Here is a 17,041-nt window from a genome sequence, read left to right as displayed (position 1 = left end):
TAGCTCAGTTGGTAGCGTGTTGAGCTCAATTTCCAGTGCTATATAAACCAGATGTGGTGGTGCATACTTATAATCCCAGCCCTAAGGAGATGGAGGCAGGAGGATCAGACAAGGTCCTGGCTATGTAGTTAAGAGTTCTAGGCCAGCCCAGGCTATGGGAAACCCTGACTCAAACAAACAGACAAACGTATCTCATTCTTTTTAACATCCTGATAGAATTTTCTTACTGTTTGCTCTTCAAAGTTATCTAACTCTTACTAAATACCAGAAAATTGCTGCAGGTATCCATGCTATCATGTCGTTGAGACCGCATTGCTCCTCTGTCATACAGAGGAGAAGGCTTAACTTCAGAACTTTCTGGGGTCTTAAGGCTAGTAAATGGTGAAACCCTTTCTCCAACCCTCACATTGGCTTCCTCCCCATTGATTCAGTAGTCTCGAACATTCCATTGGGCTACTCAAGTTCCCATTCAAATGTTACACAAAAACAAAGATCTTTCTAAAATAGCAGCCCTCTTCTCTTCTAGTACCCCACACATGGGTCTGCACCTCAGTGACACCATTCCTTTATATATCATTTCTCTCCCTTAATACAAGCAATGCAGCCTATACACACGTAGTAATGGCACCAGAGTACCTGCCCCTTAGTCTACCATTCTGGGGGGACAGTCTGTTAACAAATATGACAACTGTGTCATCTGTCCTGTGGTATGTACCTCGGGGGAAAACAAAGGAAGCTCAGAGGTGTAGAGAAAATACCATGAGACGTCTCAGCTCTCTGGTCACCCTTTTTGGCTGGCTGGCTGTCGTCACCTGGCAGTGAAGAACACTGATTAGAGTCTGGCACAGGAACTAGATTGACCAAGGCCAAGCTTCTCCACTTATGTGTACTCTCGAGCAATTGCATTAGCCTCTCAGAACTTGGTGTCCTTATTTAGAAAATGATGATAGTATTAGGGTTTTTCTGGTTTCCAGGGGGGACATGTAAAGTGTTTGTAATAGTGGCTGGTACACAGCATATCCTCAATAAATGGCAGCAATTCTTGCCTCTAACACATGGTCTAAGTCTAGGCTGATGGTTCTGAGTATTTGTTGAATGACTACTTAGGTTAATTTAATAGGTATGGATAGTCTTGGCTGCTGCCATCCTGGCTGTGTTTTCTTTATGTCATAACTAAGAGTTTTGATTCATGGAATCTAAGATTTGGATGCCTGAGAAGGAAACAGGCCATAGTTTTGACAGCAGCAACTTTATTAGCACTCACTATGTCATGTGCTCAGCCCTAATACCCACATCCCAGGTATTTCCACTGTACCAAAAAGGAAACTAAAGCCCACAGAGCCAGCAGTAAGTGCTCTGGCTCTTCTCTAGAACACACTAGCTTAGCTGTGGAGTTACAGTCTCTCTTTGAACTCCAGCTTCCTTATCTGTAAAATGAGGGATACTCCCAAACAGTTCTCCAAGCCTTTTAGAATGATTCTGTTCTATGCTACACGTGTGGGCTATTCCCCAAGAGTGCACAGGAACCCAGTAAAGAGCAGGAATTTCTTCATCTTCCTTATTTCTCTGTCCCAGATATTGGCATTTTCCTGGCACAAAATGTGGCTCTTTTTCTAGCCACAAGGTAGCTGTGTTTGAAAAGGCCAAGTTGTTCTTCAGGTGTCCACCTGTAATTCTCCTTTGCTTTTTAAGTGAATAAGATCCTTGGTCCAGCCTTTCTTTTAAAGCTCATGATGACCTGTGATGGACCACCTTTGCCCGTTTCCTCACCATCCCCCTACACTTGAGGCCACAGCCATGGAAGCCACTGAAGGCCTTCAGAAACAGTGGTCTCCTTGAACACACAGGGTACCCTTTTTCCTCTTAGGGCATAGAGCCAAGGATCCTTCCTGATGACCCACGCCCTCTATGTACCAAATTCCCCATGCTTCCCATCCGCAATATCTTATCATCTCAACCTGGTAGTGTTGCCTGTCTTATGTAGGCCTGGCCTGGCAGGCTTGAAGTGTTGTCCTAATCATCATGCACAATGTCAGATGCCATGTGAGCTCTGCACAGCACAAGGTGGTGGCCAGGGGATCTAACCCTTACCCTGGAAGCACAAGCTAATCTGAGGTCCAATTAGGAAGTGAAGAAATAAGCGATGCACAGTGGGGACCTCTATGAGTCTTCGGAATGTATAGAGTTGGAAAAGCAGAAGAAATATTAATCACTAACAGCAGTGCTCCCATGAGTTAGGCAGTGGTGTCCTAGCAATTGAATGAGTGAGATTTTTGTATATTTTCTATTTATAAATTAGGAAACAGGCTTTTGAACCTGCCTTCCAGGTCTTACAGCTGGTAACAGTGAGAACTTGAATGAGGGAGTCTGACTCTCTCATTCATGAAGTGCCTACATGCTGTCCTAGAAGTAGAGACATTGCAGGCAGAAAAGGATGGCAGAACCCCAGAAGGCTGTACTGGGGGCAAGGACCTTATGTGAAATGGCTGAGAATGCGTTATAGTGCTCTGGAACATAGTTGAACTGAAGCCAGTGACCTGCCTACCTTCTGGGTCAGGGGCAGGCACGAGAAGTAAAAGAAAGGGCTTTTCATCCTAGCAGTGAGCAACAGCGTCTAGAACGTGACAGATGCTTGAAGGCCAGGGTCAGGTGGGTGCTGGGACCCTAGTGGGAAACCCCGGCTCACTAATGAGCTCTCCTTTTCTCTACCAGTTCTCTCAGCTCATTAAGATCTTCCATTCTTTGGGTCCTGAGAAGTTTCCTCTTGTGGAGCAAACATTTTTCCCCAACCACAAGCCAATGGTGAGTGCTTTTTAAACTCTGCTTATCTTCATGATGTGGGATGACCTTACATGTCTGTCTCCTGAGTCTCTCGGGGAGGTTCACAGCTTGCTTCCTGGTTACCTGGACTCCACATAGGATCCTTCATGTCCTGTGTTTGTGGGAATGTCTAGTGTTCCTTGGGGAAGGTTCAACTTCTCCAGGGGAATTTCAGGGAAAAGGGCAAGTGACAAAGATAATTTCTGTGAGACACATCAAGGGACATCTTGAGTTGGCATCCTGGAACCAGAGGTTGAGTATAAAGGGCAAAAAATACTTTTATGGTAAAATGTTAATTTCAGTATACTTTTCCTGGGACCTGTTTTCCACTGTAATTTTAATAAAAGCTGTGATATTTTATTTTAGCTGATTATTAAAGAGCAATGTGCTGACATGTTCAATTTCCTTTCTTTGAAGTGTGACTGTGTTATCAATGGCAGTGTACTAGGGCTGAGCTGAGAGATGTGGCTTTTCTACCTGTTTGGAAGGTTTAAGACTAATGCCCACAGTTAGAATTTTGGTAGCAGAGTTTTTGAGCTGCTGGAATCAGATTACAGCATGCCTGCTTATGTGATTGGTGTGTGGCCAGTGCACTTGGCCTTACAGAGAATGGGGGTCTCAAGGAACAAGTGTAATGTGTGCTCATCCTGGCTAGCTGTGGTCTGACTGAGAATCTCAGGCTCTGGCTGCTGAGCTGGACAGCCATGTTTGAAGACACTGCCAGGTAGGACTACAGGCTTTTCTGAGAGCGAGCCAGCCAGTCAGAGGTTCTCAATGGTTGTCTGTCTACTCTATCTAGCCATCGGTCACAGAATCCTGGATGTCTGGTTAGTCTAAGTGTAATGGTAAATCCGAATTATCAATTTGACTGGAATGGAAAGCACCCAGATTAGTAATGAACTTTCTAGGTGTCTGTCAGGGCCCTTCCATAGAGGATTAACTAAGCCAGGAAAGACCAACTTAGAATGTGGGTAGCACCATCTATGAAGTCAGGGGCCCAGATGGGATTAAAGAAAGTGGAGGAAGGCTGGGGCTTCAGCATTCTCTCCTACTTCTAGTCTACCATGATGAAAACTGCTGGTCCTGTCACAGCCTCCTGGGCACGGTGACCCACAGCTTCTGAAACCAGGAGCCAAACAGAACAACCCTCCCCAGCAGAAGATAAACCTCCCCCAGCAGAAGATAAACCTCCCCAGCAGAAGATAAACCCTCCCCAGCAGAAGATAAACCTCCCCATCATAAGATAAACCTTCCCCACCATAAGGAATTTCTTTCTAGTGTTTGGTAACTATAGTGACAAGGTCTCAATAACACAGAACATGTATAAACTAAGAAAATTCAGGGTTTGCCTTGAAAGCAGTTGATTACTAATTGCTGCCCAGTCTAATGACTAGATTTTAGACAAGAATTTAATCTCATTGAGAGTGGTAGAGACATAGCAGGTTTATAAGGGTCTGTGCAAGAGCATGCATAATGCTGTGGGTGCTCAGAGTGGAAGACCTTTGAAATTAGGGCAAAGGCCATGACCTGGAACACTGGTAAGGAGGGCTCACAGTTATGTGGTGGTATGTAGTAGAGAGTAGCTCACTGAGTGCTGGGAAAAGCTCACCAGTTGTCCTAGGGCCTCGGGAATTACTGGAATTCCCAACTAGGAGCTTCACTCAGGATTGCAGTTAGACCATTGGCATCAAGTCTGGCTGCCTATAAGTTTCCACACCCTCTCTGACCATGGGATTCTCAGGGGAAAGTGAGGAAGCTGAGACAGGCCCCAGCCCTGTCCACTCATAGGGGATTAGATAGAGATCTTTTGAACACTGAATTAGGGATGATCTTGCCAGTACAATGAGGGAGTTAGTGCTGCGTTAGCAGCTATAAGGGGCCAAAGATACTCTCCTGAAATCTGTCACAAAAAAGGGGCTTAATCAAGGTGACCCAAGCTGGACATGGGTGGAAGGAGGGTGTGTGCAAGAGTGTGGAGGAGGACAGAGAGCATCTGCTTGCAAGACCCTCTCTGCTATCAATGTAACACCCCACCCCAACCCCACTGTAAGATGGGACACAAGAAGGCAAGAGACAGAAGGTGTGTGATAGAAATAAAACCACTTTACTGTTTAGAATAAAGGACATACTATAAAAAGTGAACATTATGCAACATTACAAGACAATATACATTCACGGAATATAAAATTCATAAATAACATGGAGGAAAACTGTAAACAGTGCTACAAAATTTAGCAACAAATACATTCCTTCTAGACAGGGTTTTCTCTGGTTGGTGTCTCTTCATCATTACTGGGCTTCAGCACTGCCAACTGGTTAAAGGAAAAGTAGTCATAGAAAATCTAAGGCACCCTTGTCCTCAGAACATGGTCATTTTCTTAGGTACTCTCCTCCTCAATCCAAATAGCCAACTTAGATCTGCCAAGACCATCTCTCCTGCCTTCTCCCATTTCATTGTGCTTCTGCCATTAGATTTAATTTTTAAAGTTTCTCTGATACAAACACTAGAGTGATGTTTTTAACTTTAATAGCTGGGAGCCAACCACCTGTGTGCCACCTTGGCATGAGGCAGGGAAGGGGAATGCCTCCTGGACCCACATTATCTCCCAGGCAGCTCTATCCCCAAAAGTCATTGTGTGTCCTTTATTGTTTAAGAAGCACAGCATGAAACCATGTTTGTGTGGCAGGGATGGGCTGGAGAAGGTAGGAGCTTAAGGGATTTCCTTAAACTCCCCGCCCTGGCTATGGCAGAATGCTAGCCTGGGAAGCAACAGCTTGGCTGTAGGAATTCCTTGGTTGGAAGGTAGAAAAGATGCCTGGATGAGACAAAGAGAGCTTGGAGTCACGGTTGCCATGGCCCCAGACTGCAGAAACCATAGCTTCCTGGCCGAGTAGGAGAAAGGCCTTGGGAAGTGGGTGGCAGATGACCCAGGGCTAGCTGATACAGGACAAGGAGGACATCAGTGTACTTTTGTGTTTGTTTTGATTTTCTTCTTCTCCTTCCCACCCTTGGGATTCCGTGGGGAGGAGGCTGGAGGAGGCTGTTTCTAGTACCTTCTCTTTCCTTGAACTCCAGTCTAGCTGAGTGCTTGAGTCCCAGTATTCTACCCTCCATTCTACTGTAGAATTTGAATCAGGAAAATGGCATGTGGGTTCCTTCCTTCCTTCCTTCCTTTTTTTAAAATTTCTTCTCTTAGACACAGTGTACACATGAGAGCCTACACATGGCACATGATTTAGCAAAATAAAACATTCATGATATGATTGAAATACCAAAGTGTTTCAGCTACATAAATGATTTTAAATTATACAGTAAGTGAACAGGTGAAATAAACAAAGCTATAGCTTATAGAAAGCTCAAAAACCACCCTCCGATGATGTGACTTTCCAGAAGACTCTTCCTTGCCAAGAACTTCTCACCAGCCACCTGGGGCCATGGTTCTGCAGCTGATTTTATCTTCAGGCTAAGTTCAGATGCCTCATGCTCAGTTCTCACCTTGTGTCTGCCTCTAGGAGTGGGGTGATGACATGGGGATTGAGAATGGCTACAGGCCTCTTGGAAGAGACTCTGGGGTGCACATAGGGAGGGCACTTGAGCAGGGTAGAGCCGGAGCACCATGTTAGGAGACTCCATGTTAGGAGGTTGAAGTAAAGAACCCCAAACAGTAAGTCACCCCTTAAGAAGTACTGACTTGCTGACCTCAGCTCCTTTTGCTCCACACCATGGGAAGGGCCATGCCTTCTGTTCCCTGTGAGTACAGGGGAATGAAAGCAGCCAAGAGGAAACTTGACACCCATTGCCTGAACTGTCCTCCTCCTGCTCTGCGAGGCTGTCAAACACAGGCCATAGCATTGGTGTATGTGGGGTGGGGTCGGGGACAGACACTGGAGCCTGTTGGCTTCTCTCTCTCTCTCTTTCTACTTATAACTGATAACTATGTTTCCTAAAGTGGAATGAGCTGAAGATATGATTACTAATAGAGGCTAAATACCCATAATCTGAAAAGAGACAGAGAGTAATGTTAAATGCCACCACCTTACCACTTCAAACTCTGTAAAATACACATTACCATCTACTATTGACAATGCATTTATGACACTAAAACTTAAAATAATCTTATTTAATAGGAAAATTTATATTATAGTTTTATTTTAAAAACAAAAATACAACACAACAAACGGCCTACAGTTTGACGGCAGAGCCTAGCTCCCTCAGTGACCAAGCAACCATGTTCATTCTGTGAGGTGACCACCTCAGGAGGTGACGTTCACCCACTACTGAGCTTGGGAAGAAGTGTATGCTGTCCTCAGATCCAGGAGAGGAGGTATTCCATTGGAGCAGGACACTGTGCAACTCTCCCTCTCCTGTGAAGGAAGGCCCTAACCTACACTCCCACTCACCTGCCATCAGCTGGCCAGTAAGGCAATTAAGTGAAGGACACCCCAAACACAAAGCAGAAGGAAGAAAGGAGGTGAGAGGTCAGAGGACCCCAGTTATAGGGACAAGAGGGTGCTGAGGGTGTTCAGAGTTTCAAAATTTTAATTCAAATGAAAAAAAAAAAGTCAACTTGGAATGTCACAATTTCCCATCAAAAAAAAAAAGAAAAGAGATTAAACTATTCACATATTTAACAGCATTGAATAGAATTCTGTGTCCTATAAAAATTAGCTCATAATCCCCTGTGGGTATATGAAAATGTGTATGTAAACACATCCCCCTAGATGAGCTAAGCACTACTTTGGAAATAGTATTCTCTACCCAAATCTACTTGACTATGTCTGTGGATAGTGTCTGGTGTGTATTTCTCCAGCTTATATGTTGGCAAGCTTCAAGCCAAACTTCCCCAAGAATTCCCAAGAGGAGAGGAAAGATGTTCATTTCAAACCTTTTTCTGAGTTTTTGTACACACAGACAGGTTGTCTACTGAACCCAGGCAGATGTTTAAGTCTTTACCAACTCAGAAAGTTCTGTTACTCTGACATGGATGCTTGCTCCAGGATCTGAAACATCTGGTCAACCCAAGTATCCCAGGGCAGGGGAACTACATGTCATCTCAGACCCGCTCCTGCAGTTTCCCCCTTCCTTCCCTCACTCTGACAGGGAGACATAGACAGACCATCTGATCCAGATACACAGTTGTATAACCTCTGTGGATAAGGTCTTTTGAATACCTGGAGTCTGTCTGCTTGCTGCCCTTGACTGACTAGGAAATGGTTGGACTTCTGCCAGCTTCCTTTTCTATGCTATTCTATCCTCTTTGTGTGCTAGGATGAAGACGTGTACCTGGAAGTGGGTCTAGGATGTGGTCAACAGAGGAAGAAAGAAGAGTAGCTATTAAATGCCCAAATGGGACAGATTTTTCAATTTTCGTTTTCCTAAAAAAATATAGATTATATATCATGAAGAAGAGGAGTATACATGCCTCATTCTTTCTGGCTTGGCACCAGAGATTCCCATTTAGAAATGGGTGATGTCAAAAACCTAGAAAGAAGGGGTAGGGGCAGGGCCAGGAGGGTATTTCCAAATCAACTCCATAGACAGCAGAGACTTTAAGTGTCCCCAGTGCTAAATTTGCAAGAAAACAGGCACTAATTTCATTGTCATCATCTGGGAAGAGTTAGTGTCCGGGAGACTCAGTGGGATGGGAAGGAGGTGAGGTGGAGCATGTCTGGGTTCAGGGGTCTGTGGCGTTGCTGATGCTCTTGTCTGGAGGGGCCCATCCTCGGTACCAGCTGCAGTAGCCACCCTTCTGCCGGATGCAGGCGTAGTGTTTAGACTGATAGCCAGGGTAGCCAAAATTGGAGAGCATGTCGGTCCAGAGACACTCATTCTTGGAGGTCACAAAGCAAGGCAAGTAGTAGCAGGACTTGATCTGCAGTGACACACAAGCCACAGTTAGGAGACTGTACCATGGCAGGACCAGCCTGGATTCAAACCCTGGAACACTAGCTCAGACCACTGAGCATCTACTGGGTACCAGACACAGTGCCTCTAAACTTTTGGTACAGTTCTAATTCCCTTCTATAAATAAGAGGTTTGGAAAAGTTAAGCAGCTTGCTCCAGGTCACACAATGTGCGAGTCCCAGATTTGATGTGGGAGGGGAGTGTAGTGGGTAGTTGTTCCAGCTTTGACCTGAAAGTACTACCCGTAGTGAGGCTTCCAGTAACTGCCATGCCTACCTATGACCTGACCCTGGGGCAGGGCCAAGACAGGAGCACATCTGGATGTGCCTGGTTTCTTGGTTCCTTGTGATCCTGGATGCTGGATGACCGAGCACAGCTCTCCAGAGAACACTGCTGGACTGCACTTCACCTCTCCTGGATCCTGTAACCAACCCCTTTACTGGCTGTAAGTTACCCCAAAATAAACCTCCTTTTTAAATACATGGAGTTGCCTTAATAACTCCCCCAATAGGGGAGACTACCACCATTGTAGGAAATGAAGGAATCAGAAAGATGAAAGCATGCATTTTAGAGTTCAGTAGCCTTGGGGTGGAAGGCAGACTCGGCAAGCTATATAACCGAGGATCACATAGCAAAGATCTCTGAGCCTTCATTTCTTACCTGTACAATGAAGTAATAGTAATTAAGAGTACATGAGATTATTCTGAGGATGAGGGGAGAGAGTGACTCAGCTCCCTCCCATGACTTTATACTTGGGGAAGGGACTGGACCTGGTTGAAAGAGGTGTTAGGCAGCAGCTGTTGTCAGCAGAGGGCTCAGCCAGCCTGCCCACCAGGACAGGGACTCCAGTGAGTCAGCTGTCAGAGTGAACCTACTTAGGACAGCTTGGCAGAACCCTCCAGGGAAAGTTCCTGTACCTGTCCTGGCCTTGAACAGCTGGGAGGGGCCAGGATGTCAAAGAGCCCTCATAACCCAGCAGCTGCCAAGTAGATACTGTCCAGTCAGTGAATCCAGGGCAAAGACATTCTTCAGAGCTTTCTTGCCCGCCTTGCCCCAGGGCAGCATTCCTTACCACCCCTATAGCACCCCCAATAGGCTGTCTGTCCTAGCAGAGAAGGAATGAAAGCTTCCAGACTGACACTGTAGAACTCACCTTGCAATTGCAACCCAGGTGATATCGGTAATTGAGCCCCTTGCGCTGGGACAGTGTGAGCTGGTCCCACCTCTCCACAAAGTTGCACAGCCCTGTGTACATCTTGCCTTCATAGACACGGCCTAAAGTGGGATGGGAAGCAAGGGAACAGGCATTCTGTTAGAGCCCTGTACTGCCAGGGCCAGGCACTGACCCTGGGTTTGTTACCCCTTCCCCAACACCCTTAGACATGAACTCTGGCCTGTTTTCCAAATGATAATGGAGCTTGAGATATTGAGCATTCTGCTGAAGGTCTTAAAGCCACCAGGTCTTAGAATTCCTTAGGGTTTTGCATGTTGCCATTACTACAATGACAGCCTAAAGACCAGTCTGTGACATAAGACAAACCAAGGACATAAGAGAGATTGACTGTCAAGTGCTGTAGAAAAGGCAGCCTCTTTCTAGTCACATTAAAGCTGAGATACCACAAAATCAGGACACAACCAGGTGCACGATGGAGCCAACGCTGCCAGCCAGCACTGGGTAAACCAGACACACCCTTCACTTCATGAGACACATGGCTATGACCCTCAGGATGCCACTCACTCAGCTGTGGCAGACCCAGTGCAAGGGAGCAGTGCCTCGATGCTCCCAGTGACTCTTACCTGTCAGTAGGTACTGGTATTTGTTGACCTCTAGCTTAAGGCCACAGAGACTTTCAGAGGCTTCTGTGTGGATGTACTGCACGTGGGGCATCTTACTGAAGCCTCGGTACATCTGCAGGCAAAAGGGGACATGATCATGAGAGAGGGCCCATCAGCATGCTGCTGTGTAGTGTATGAGTTTCTGGTTCCCCTGCACAGTCAGCCACGGGCAGGCTATTAACTCATGACCACAGGGTTCCACACAACGAAGAAAGGCATCTGCTCTTTTCCCTCAGCCAGGTACATGTCCCATCCAGCTGCCCTACCCCACTCCTCTACCTCACATCTCTCAAACCACAACATCCCTTCACAGATCCAAAGCAGCTATTATGAAAATCTCCAAGTATTCTGTGTTAAGTTTCAAGGGGATAGCTAGCCAGCCAGCTGGTCTTCACACGACATCCCTGTGACATGCTGGTCTATATAGCAGGATTTTTACAGGATCCTCCAAAAGTCCTCACAAAAATGCAGAGTAGGTACCAAGAACTCCATTTTTCACATGAGGATACTAAGGTAAATTTTAGAAGAAGGTGAACACACGTCAGGCACTGTCTATGTTCTTGCTTTTCTGAGCTTCTAGGGTGGTTCTGAGTTCCTTTACTCAAGATGAATCACATATATGTGGATGTAAAAATATCAAAACTTCTTAATTAAGCATATTATTATTACTAGATTAAACTATGTAAAATTCATCTACATGACTGAATCAAGTGGCTCTCAACCAGAGGCAAGGTTGCACCCCTTTGGAAACATTTGAAACATAAGACAATGGCAGGAGAGTGGACAGAGAGCAAGGATGTTGGTAATCTTCCTATGACATGTAGAACAGCTTGGGTACAGAGTTATCTGGGCCCAGTGTTAGTGACACTGAGGTTAGGAGACTGCTAGAATATCTAGGCACTGAATGCCCAGGACTTGAGAGGCTAGGTGCCCTCTTTACAGATGTGGAGCCTGAGTCTTGGACAGGCTCAGAGGCTTGTCTAAGTTACACAGTTAGTAAACAGCAACAACAAGTCCGGCAAGACAACCAGTCTGTGGTCTTAATGGCCATCCATCACCATCTCCCCTTTCAGCCCTTGAAGCTTAGGACCTGGGCTTCCTCAGCATCAGCAGCTTCTTCCATTTCTAGCTCTGTGGGTCCTTTGTCAGCGTGTGCTCAGAGTACTTGCTGTGACTTTAACAGACTGAACACATTCTGTAAGTCTAAGATGAGTCCATCTGCGTCATACAAGTCCTGATGTACAGAGGCCACACTGTCAACTGTGAGCCAGGGAAGGTGGAGAGGGACACCCAGACCTGGCCTGATCCTCTCAAGGGGCCTGGAATGACTGGTGGTCACTAGTGTCCCCACCCCCCCAGGCACTTCATGATAGAAAAATATCCCTGGCATGCATTATTAATTATCCAGGTAATTAAAATAAGCCAGACAGTGTACCCCACTGGTGCCTCACAAATACCCCACAAAGCCTGATGGGCTGGTTTTTAGTCCTCATTTTCTAACCAGCAAAAGGGTAGCAGAGGCAGTGGTCCACAGGGCACAAAGCTGTCTGTTGGACCTACACAATCTAGAGGCCTCTTCTTGTTTACAGAGTGTACTGTCCTAATGGATTGGAGTAGATCTCTTCTGACCCCTTCTCCTTCCCTGGGGCTTCAAGGAAATTTGGGGTTCAGTTACACCATGGGAGAGCATGGCTGTTGAGTCAGGCCATGGCAATGATTTGCTTGATGCTGGATGTACACTCAGGCTCCACAGGAAACACATTTAAGACTCCCGGTATGGCCTACAAAGAACGAGCTTCACTGGCTTCCCTACCGGGTAACTGCTCACAACATTTGGGTTGGGGCAAATACTTCCACTAAGCATTTAGTGGATGGAGCTGGTGACAGCTCAGTAGGCCCAGCAAAGGCTAGATAAGGATCTGTCACCACAAGAGTCTCAGGCATTGGAGGACAATGGCTCCCTGAGGCCTGAAGGTCAGGGGGTCTTGCAGCTGGAGGAAGCCCTGCCAGCATTCATTTGTTTAGACAAACCAGAGGAAAGGGCCCAGAACATTCCAACTGCCCAGCAGATCTGTCCTGCCCCCAGTCAGGACAGGCAAAGCACATGACCAGCACATGTCCCCTGGGATCCTCCTGGGACCAACTGGGACATAATGTCCCCCATGTGCTGCCCCTTGCAGCCTGCCTAGAAGCATGTCTATGCTGTACAAACAATAGCCCCTGGCAAAACAAACTGTTTTCCCATGGTCCTGATGGGAGATAAGGTCCCCACAAATGACGAGGCCAGTTCTGGAAAGTTCCACCTTTGCACCACAGCTCAATCCCAGCTAATCTCTAAGTACGGGTTTACAATAAACTCCCTGGATGTTCTTACAGCCTTACCCCTCACCCCCACACTATGGACCTGTGTGAACTCAAGGCTTGCCCATGAGAAGGAAGGAAGGAAGGAAGGAAGGAAGGAAGGAAGGAAGGAAGGAAGGAAGGAAGGAAGGAAGGCTCTGTGCCTGTCCCCAGAGGTCAGATATGCTGGCTTCCTCATGTCCCCTGTTCTCTAAGTTCCTTCAGTCCTGTTCCAGGGCTGCCTGGCTTCCCTGTCTGACCCTCTGGGGTAGTCTAATCCCCAATAACAAAACCACCTAGGATCAGTGCCAGCCTCACATGCCTGACTCTTACTTCCTCCAAAGACTTATGATACACCCTTTGCAGGCTGCACACCTGTTAGACCACACTGGCAAACCCAACCTGGCCTTTTAAGTCCCCTGATGGAACTAGATGTAAGCAGTTGAGAGAAACCCCACAGTAGGTAGAAATGAGTAGCCAGTCTGCTTGCAGACACCCAACTTTGTTATCTCCTTGTCCTCCAAGACCCCATGCTAAAGACCCTATAATTTGCCACTTTCTATTCATACAGTCTTGACTATTCCATTACTTCCAAGTGTTGGGAGGCTGTCTCACGGCCTTGGCATGAAGGTGGTCCATACAAAGGCTTAGCAGATTGCCTGGGGCTTAGTGTATGCTCAATAAATGTCACTTGCTAAAGTCTTGTTAATTGTGACAAGCATCTCCTTGTCTCCCCATCCTACAACCCCATGCTAAGAACAGAGGAGGCTGAAGAAGACTGGGGTGAAGTGAATGGTCAGACTCTCATTCCCAACCAGTACCTGCTCTGACATGCAGCCAGATGATCTCTCTAGATAAAAAGGCATTGACCAGTTAGTTAAGTGAGTCATAACACCGGGCTGGGAAGAGAGTCAGAATTAATGAAAGACATTAGATATGACAGAGAAACAAGCTGCCCTCCTCCAAAAGAATCTCCTGTTAGACCTTTTGCAGGCTGCATGTCCAGAGCCACACATGGTTAGGAAAGGTCGCCTAATGTCTCAACTTGAGACTCAGATCTGCCTTTAATTAAATGTATGACTCTTGGCATATCACCTATGCCAGAAAGAAGGGAAAGATTACTCTATTGAACGCCCATCACTCTGACACCACGATCCCAGCTGAAGGACAGTGAACAGAGAGTCTGAGCGGGCCAGCCTGGGAGGGGTGTGCTGGCTGGAGGGATGGTGGGTGAAACTACAGTTATTTTGCCTCTAAACAACTCATACTTGTGGGTGTGACACCACCCAGGGACATTCTACTGACAGAGAGGCCTCTGGTAACTGTGCCTCTAAGTCCTGAAGGCAGGAAGGAAGGCCAGCCAGTTTCAGAATTCCTGCACCCCAGTGATTTCTCTGCAGCAACCTCAACGTTTCTGACAATGGAGGTTGTGACAGGGCAGTCAGGGAAGGGGCCTCTGCTGCAGCCAGAAGCTCTGGCTTCCCTTTCCCCACTACCAGAGGTTGCAAAGTGGCTTCTCACCTCCACCCACTCCTGGCCTCCCAGCTGTCTGAAGACATAAGCTGCTCTCATGACCAAGCTCAGGCAGCCAAGGGCAACTGGCCAGGGCTGACTCTGAACATTACATAACCAAGAGCCTGGGAGTGTTTCCACAATTGAAGCCAGAGCAACAGGTTCCACAGAATGAGTGCATCTAGCCACAAGCCTCTGGAAGGAATAAAGAGGCCTGAAGGTCAGCTTCTAGGATAGCGGGGCTCCACCCAGGGGTGAGTCACCCCTTACCCCTAAGTCAAGTCCAACCTGGGCCTTAACACTCTTCTCTGAGGATTTTTCAGACCTTTGGGCCTCACCTTCATCTCTTTCATTAGATGGGAAGCATTCTCCAAGATTTGCCTATTGAATGTCAGACCCCCACCCCCTAATTCCAAGGATGCAAAGACCAGCAATGTGTAAAAGGTAGGCAATTCACATAGACCTCAGCACATCCCATCTTGAACTTGTGACTAGTCAGTGAATGTCTCTTCTCCCTCCATATAACTATAATTCTTAGGCAGAAACTGCCTCATGGGCTCACAGACTACAAACACGGAGGTACGTACTTAAGCACAAAGTGGGGGGGGGGGAGAGGAACAGCTGAGTTATTCAGGCTGAAGCCCCAAACCTTAGTACCACCAAGGTAAACATAAGCAACTACTACCAGTTCCTGCTTAGAAAAGACTTTACCAGTTAGGATGCTTGACCAATGATGCCAAGCCCAACATCACACTACCAACTGATGGTAACACTATGGCCTGGGAAAGCCCAAGGCCAAGGTCAATGAGCTCTTTAGAAGTAGCAACAAGACCAGGACATGGGTTCTCTGTGTTTTCCTTAAGACTGACTACCCTGCCATGCTTAGGAACCTTCATGGGCTTGGTGAATGGTCTGATGGTATGAATATGCTTGGCAAATATTCCTAATGAACTATAATGCAGGCAGACAACCGGAGCTGGGAAACAGAGAGGGTCCTGTGCTCAGCACTTATTCAGTGTGAAGACCGGTGGTCAGAATACCTAACACAAAGCCTTAGTGACAGCAGTGGTCCTGTGGGTACAACACAGCTCATCTCAAAAGGGCTCTTAGGGACCATGTGGTCCAAGATGATGATCTTAGAGGTGTCAGACAGGCTACAGAAGAGCAGCAACTATACTGAGGTCTCATAATCATCAAGTAACAAAGCTATCTACCATCTGGTTCCAAGGTTCGGTCTCCCAACAAAGAGCTATGAATGAGTCTGCCTGCACTGGCTTTGGAGCCAGCAGCCACATGCTCTTCCTGCTACTTCAGCAGCAACCTAAGATGGGCTGGGGCTGCTACACTGAGCAAACACACATTCCAGTTCCAACTACTTGGCTTCCCTTGGCCATGACTCTTCTGGCAAACCCCCAAGACCCCTCCTAGGGCCAGTGATGACGTCACTCACCTTCATCTGCTTAATGGTGTAGACCAATGTGCCAAAGGGCCCCTCCTTCACCAGCTTCTTTCCCACCACTTTGGCTCGGATCACTGTAGAGAGAGCAAGACAGAGAGGGAAGGGGTTAGGAAGGCCTGAAGCACACCTGGAAGGAGCATCTCTTCCTGGTCTGCTATCTCATCAGGAGCTCTTCATGTCCTGGCACACCCACAGGGTTATGATGAACTCCAGCTCCCTCGGCACCCCAAGTCAGCATTCTGATTGGCCCACTGTGCCCAACACTAAGCAAGGAATTGCAACCAAGTCTAGGTCTGAGGGGGCCTGATGAGTAGTCCCCATCCCAGTTCATGGATATTATGACCCAAGACAAGTAGGAAACTTTGATTCTGGCTCCCCATCCCTAAAACAAGCTTCACAATAGTCTAGATCCTCTGAACTGGAGCAATTAGGTGTGACAGAGCAGGTGGAACACATCCTTGCCTTTAATGTACCTTCTTTAGATAAATGTCATTAGAATCGTCATCCTGGGCATCAAAAATGGAAGGACTGCTACAAATGCACTCTTTTTTTTTCATAATCCACACATTCTTTTATTTATACATAGAAGACCAGTTCTAAAGCAGTATTGCACAAATTTCTACATATTTCAAATGTGTTAAAGCACCTGAAACACTCTTGGGTCTTTAGTATGATTCAAAATCATGCATTGATGAAACAATATTTAAGAAAGATTAATGATTCTAATGTCAATTTACTTTTTTATTATTATTATATTTGTGTTTCACACATCAGCCATGGGTTCCCCTGTCCTCCCCCCTCATCCTCCCCCCCCACCCTCCCCCCCCCCCCTCCCCTCTATTCCCATCTCCTCCAGGGCCAAGACTCCCCTGGGCATTCATTTAAACCTGGGGGTGGAGCTCCAGGTGTCCAATTGTCGAGAAAGAGGAGGGACTGTAAGAGCGTGAATTGTTGAGCCCAAGATTGGAAAAAGCACAGGGACAAATAGCCAAACGAATGGAAGCTCATGAATTATGAAGCAGCGGCTGTGGAGCCCCCAGCTGGAGCAGGCGCTCTGGATGAGTGAGACCACTGAACAGCTCGAGCAAATGCACTCACTCTGAGTGCACACCTGCGCTATGCGGCAGCATCAGTCAGTCATCCTTTTGCAGCTTCCTCCCGTCAGTGTA

General features: G+C 46.9%; 2 protein-coding genes across 6 annotated transcripts in view; one reads left to right on the top strand and one right to left on the bottom strand.

The window, feature by feature from the left end:
- Positions 1–17,041, top strand: part of Syn3 (synapsin III) — a 427,823-nt gene that overhangs the window by 142,504 nt on the left and 268,278 nt on the right. For all 5 annotated transcript variants that reach the window (XM_036169415.1, XM_036169416.1, XM_036169418.1 and 2 more), the window contains exon 6: positions 2,713–2,802. In XM_036169415.1, the coding sequence (XP_036025308.1) occupies positions 2,713–2,802 (90 nt within the window). The remainder of the gene's footprint in view (positions 1–2,712; positions 2,803–17,041) is intronic.
- Timp3 (TIMP metallopeptidase inhibitor 3) overlaps positions 4,902–17,041 on the bottom strand; it is a 47,561-nt gene continuing 35,421 nt past the window's right edge. Inside the window, exons 2-5 of the mRNA XM_036169420.1 lie at positions 15,864–15,946; positions 10,523–10,634; positions 9,879–10,000; positions 4,902–8,693 (exon numbers count right to left, since the gene is read on the bottom strand). Coding sequence (XP_036025313.1) covers positions 8,496–8,693; positions 9,879–10,000; positions 10,523–10,634; positions 15,864–15,946 — 515 coding nt within the window. The 3' untranslated portion in view covers positions 4,902–8,495. The remainder of the gene's footprint in view (positions 8,694–9,878; positions 10,001–10,522; positions 10,635–15,863; positions 15,947–17,041) is intronic.

Source organism: Onychomys torridus, chromosome 20 (genome assembly GCF_903995425.1).
Source record: "Onychomys torridus chromosome 20, mOncTor1.1, whole genome shotgun sequence".
NCBI lineage: Eukaryota > Metazoa > Chordata > Mammalia > Rodentia > Cricetidae > Onychomys > Onychomys torridus.
This window is presented reverse-complemented; position numbering and strand designations above follow the sequence as displayed.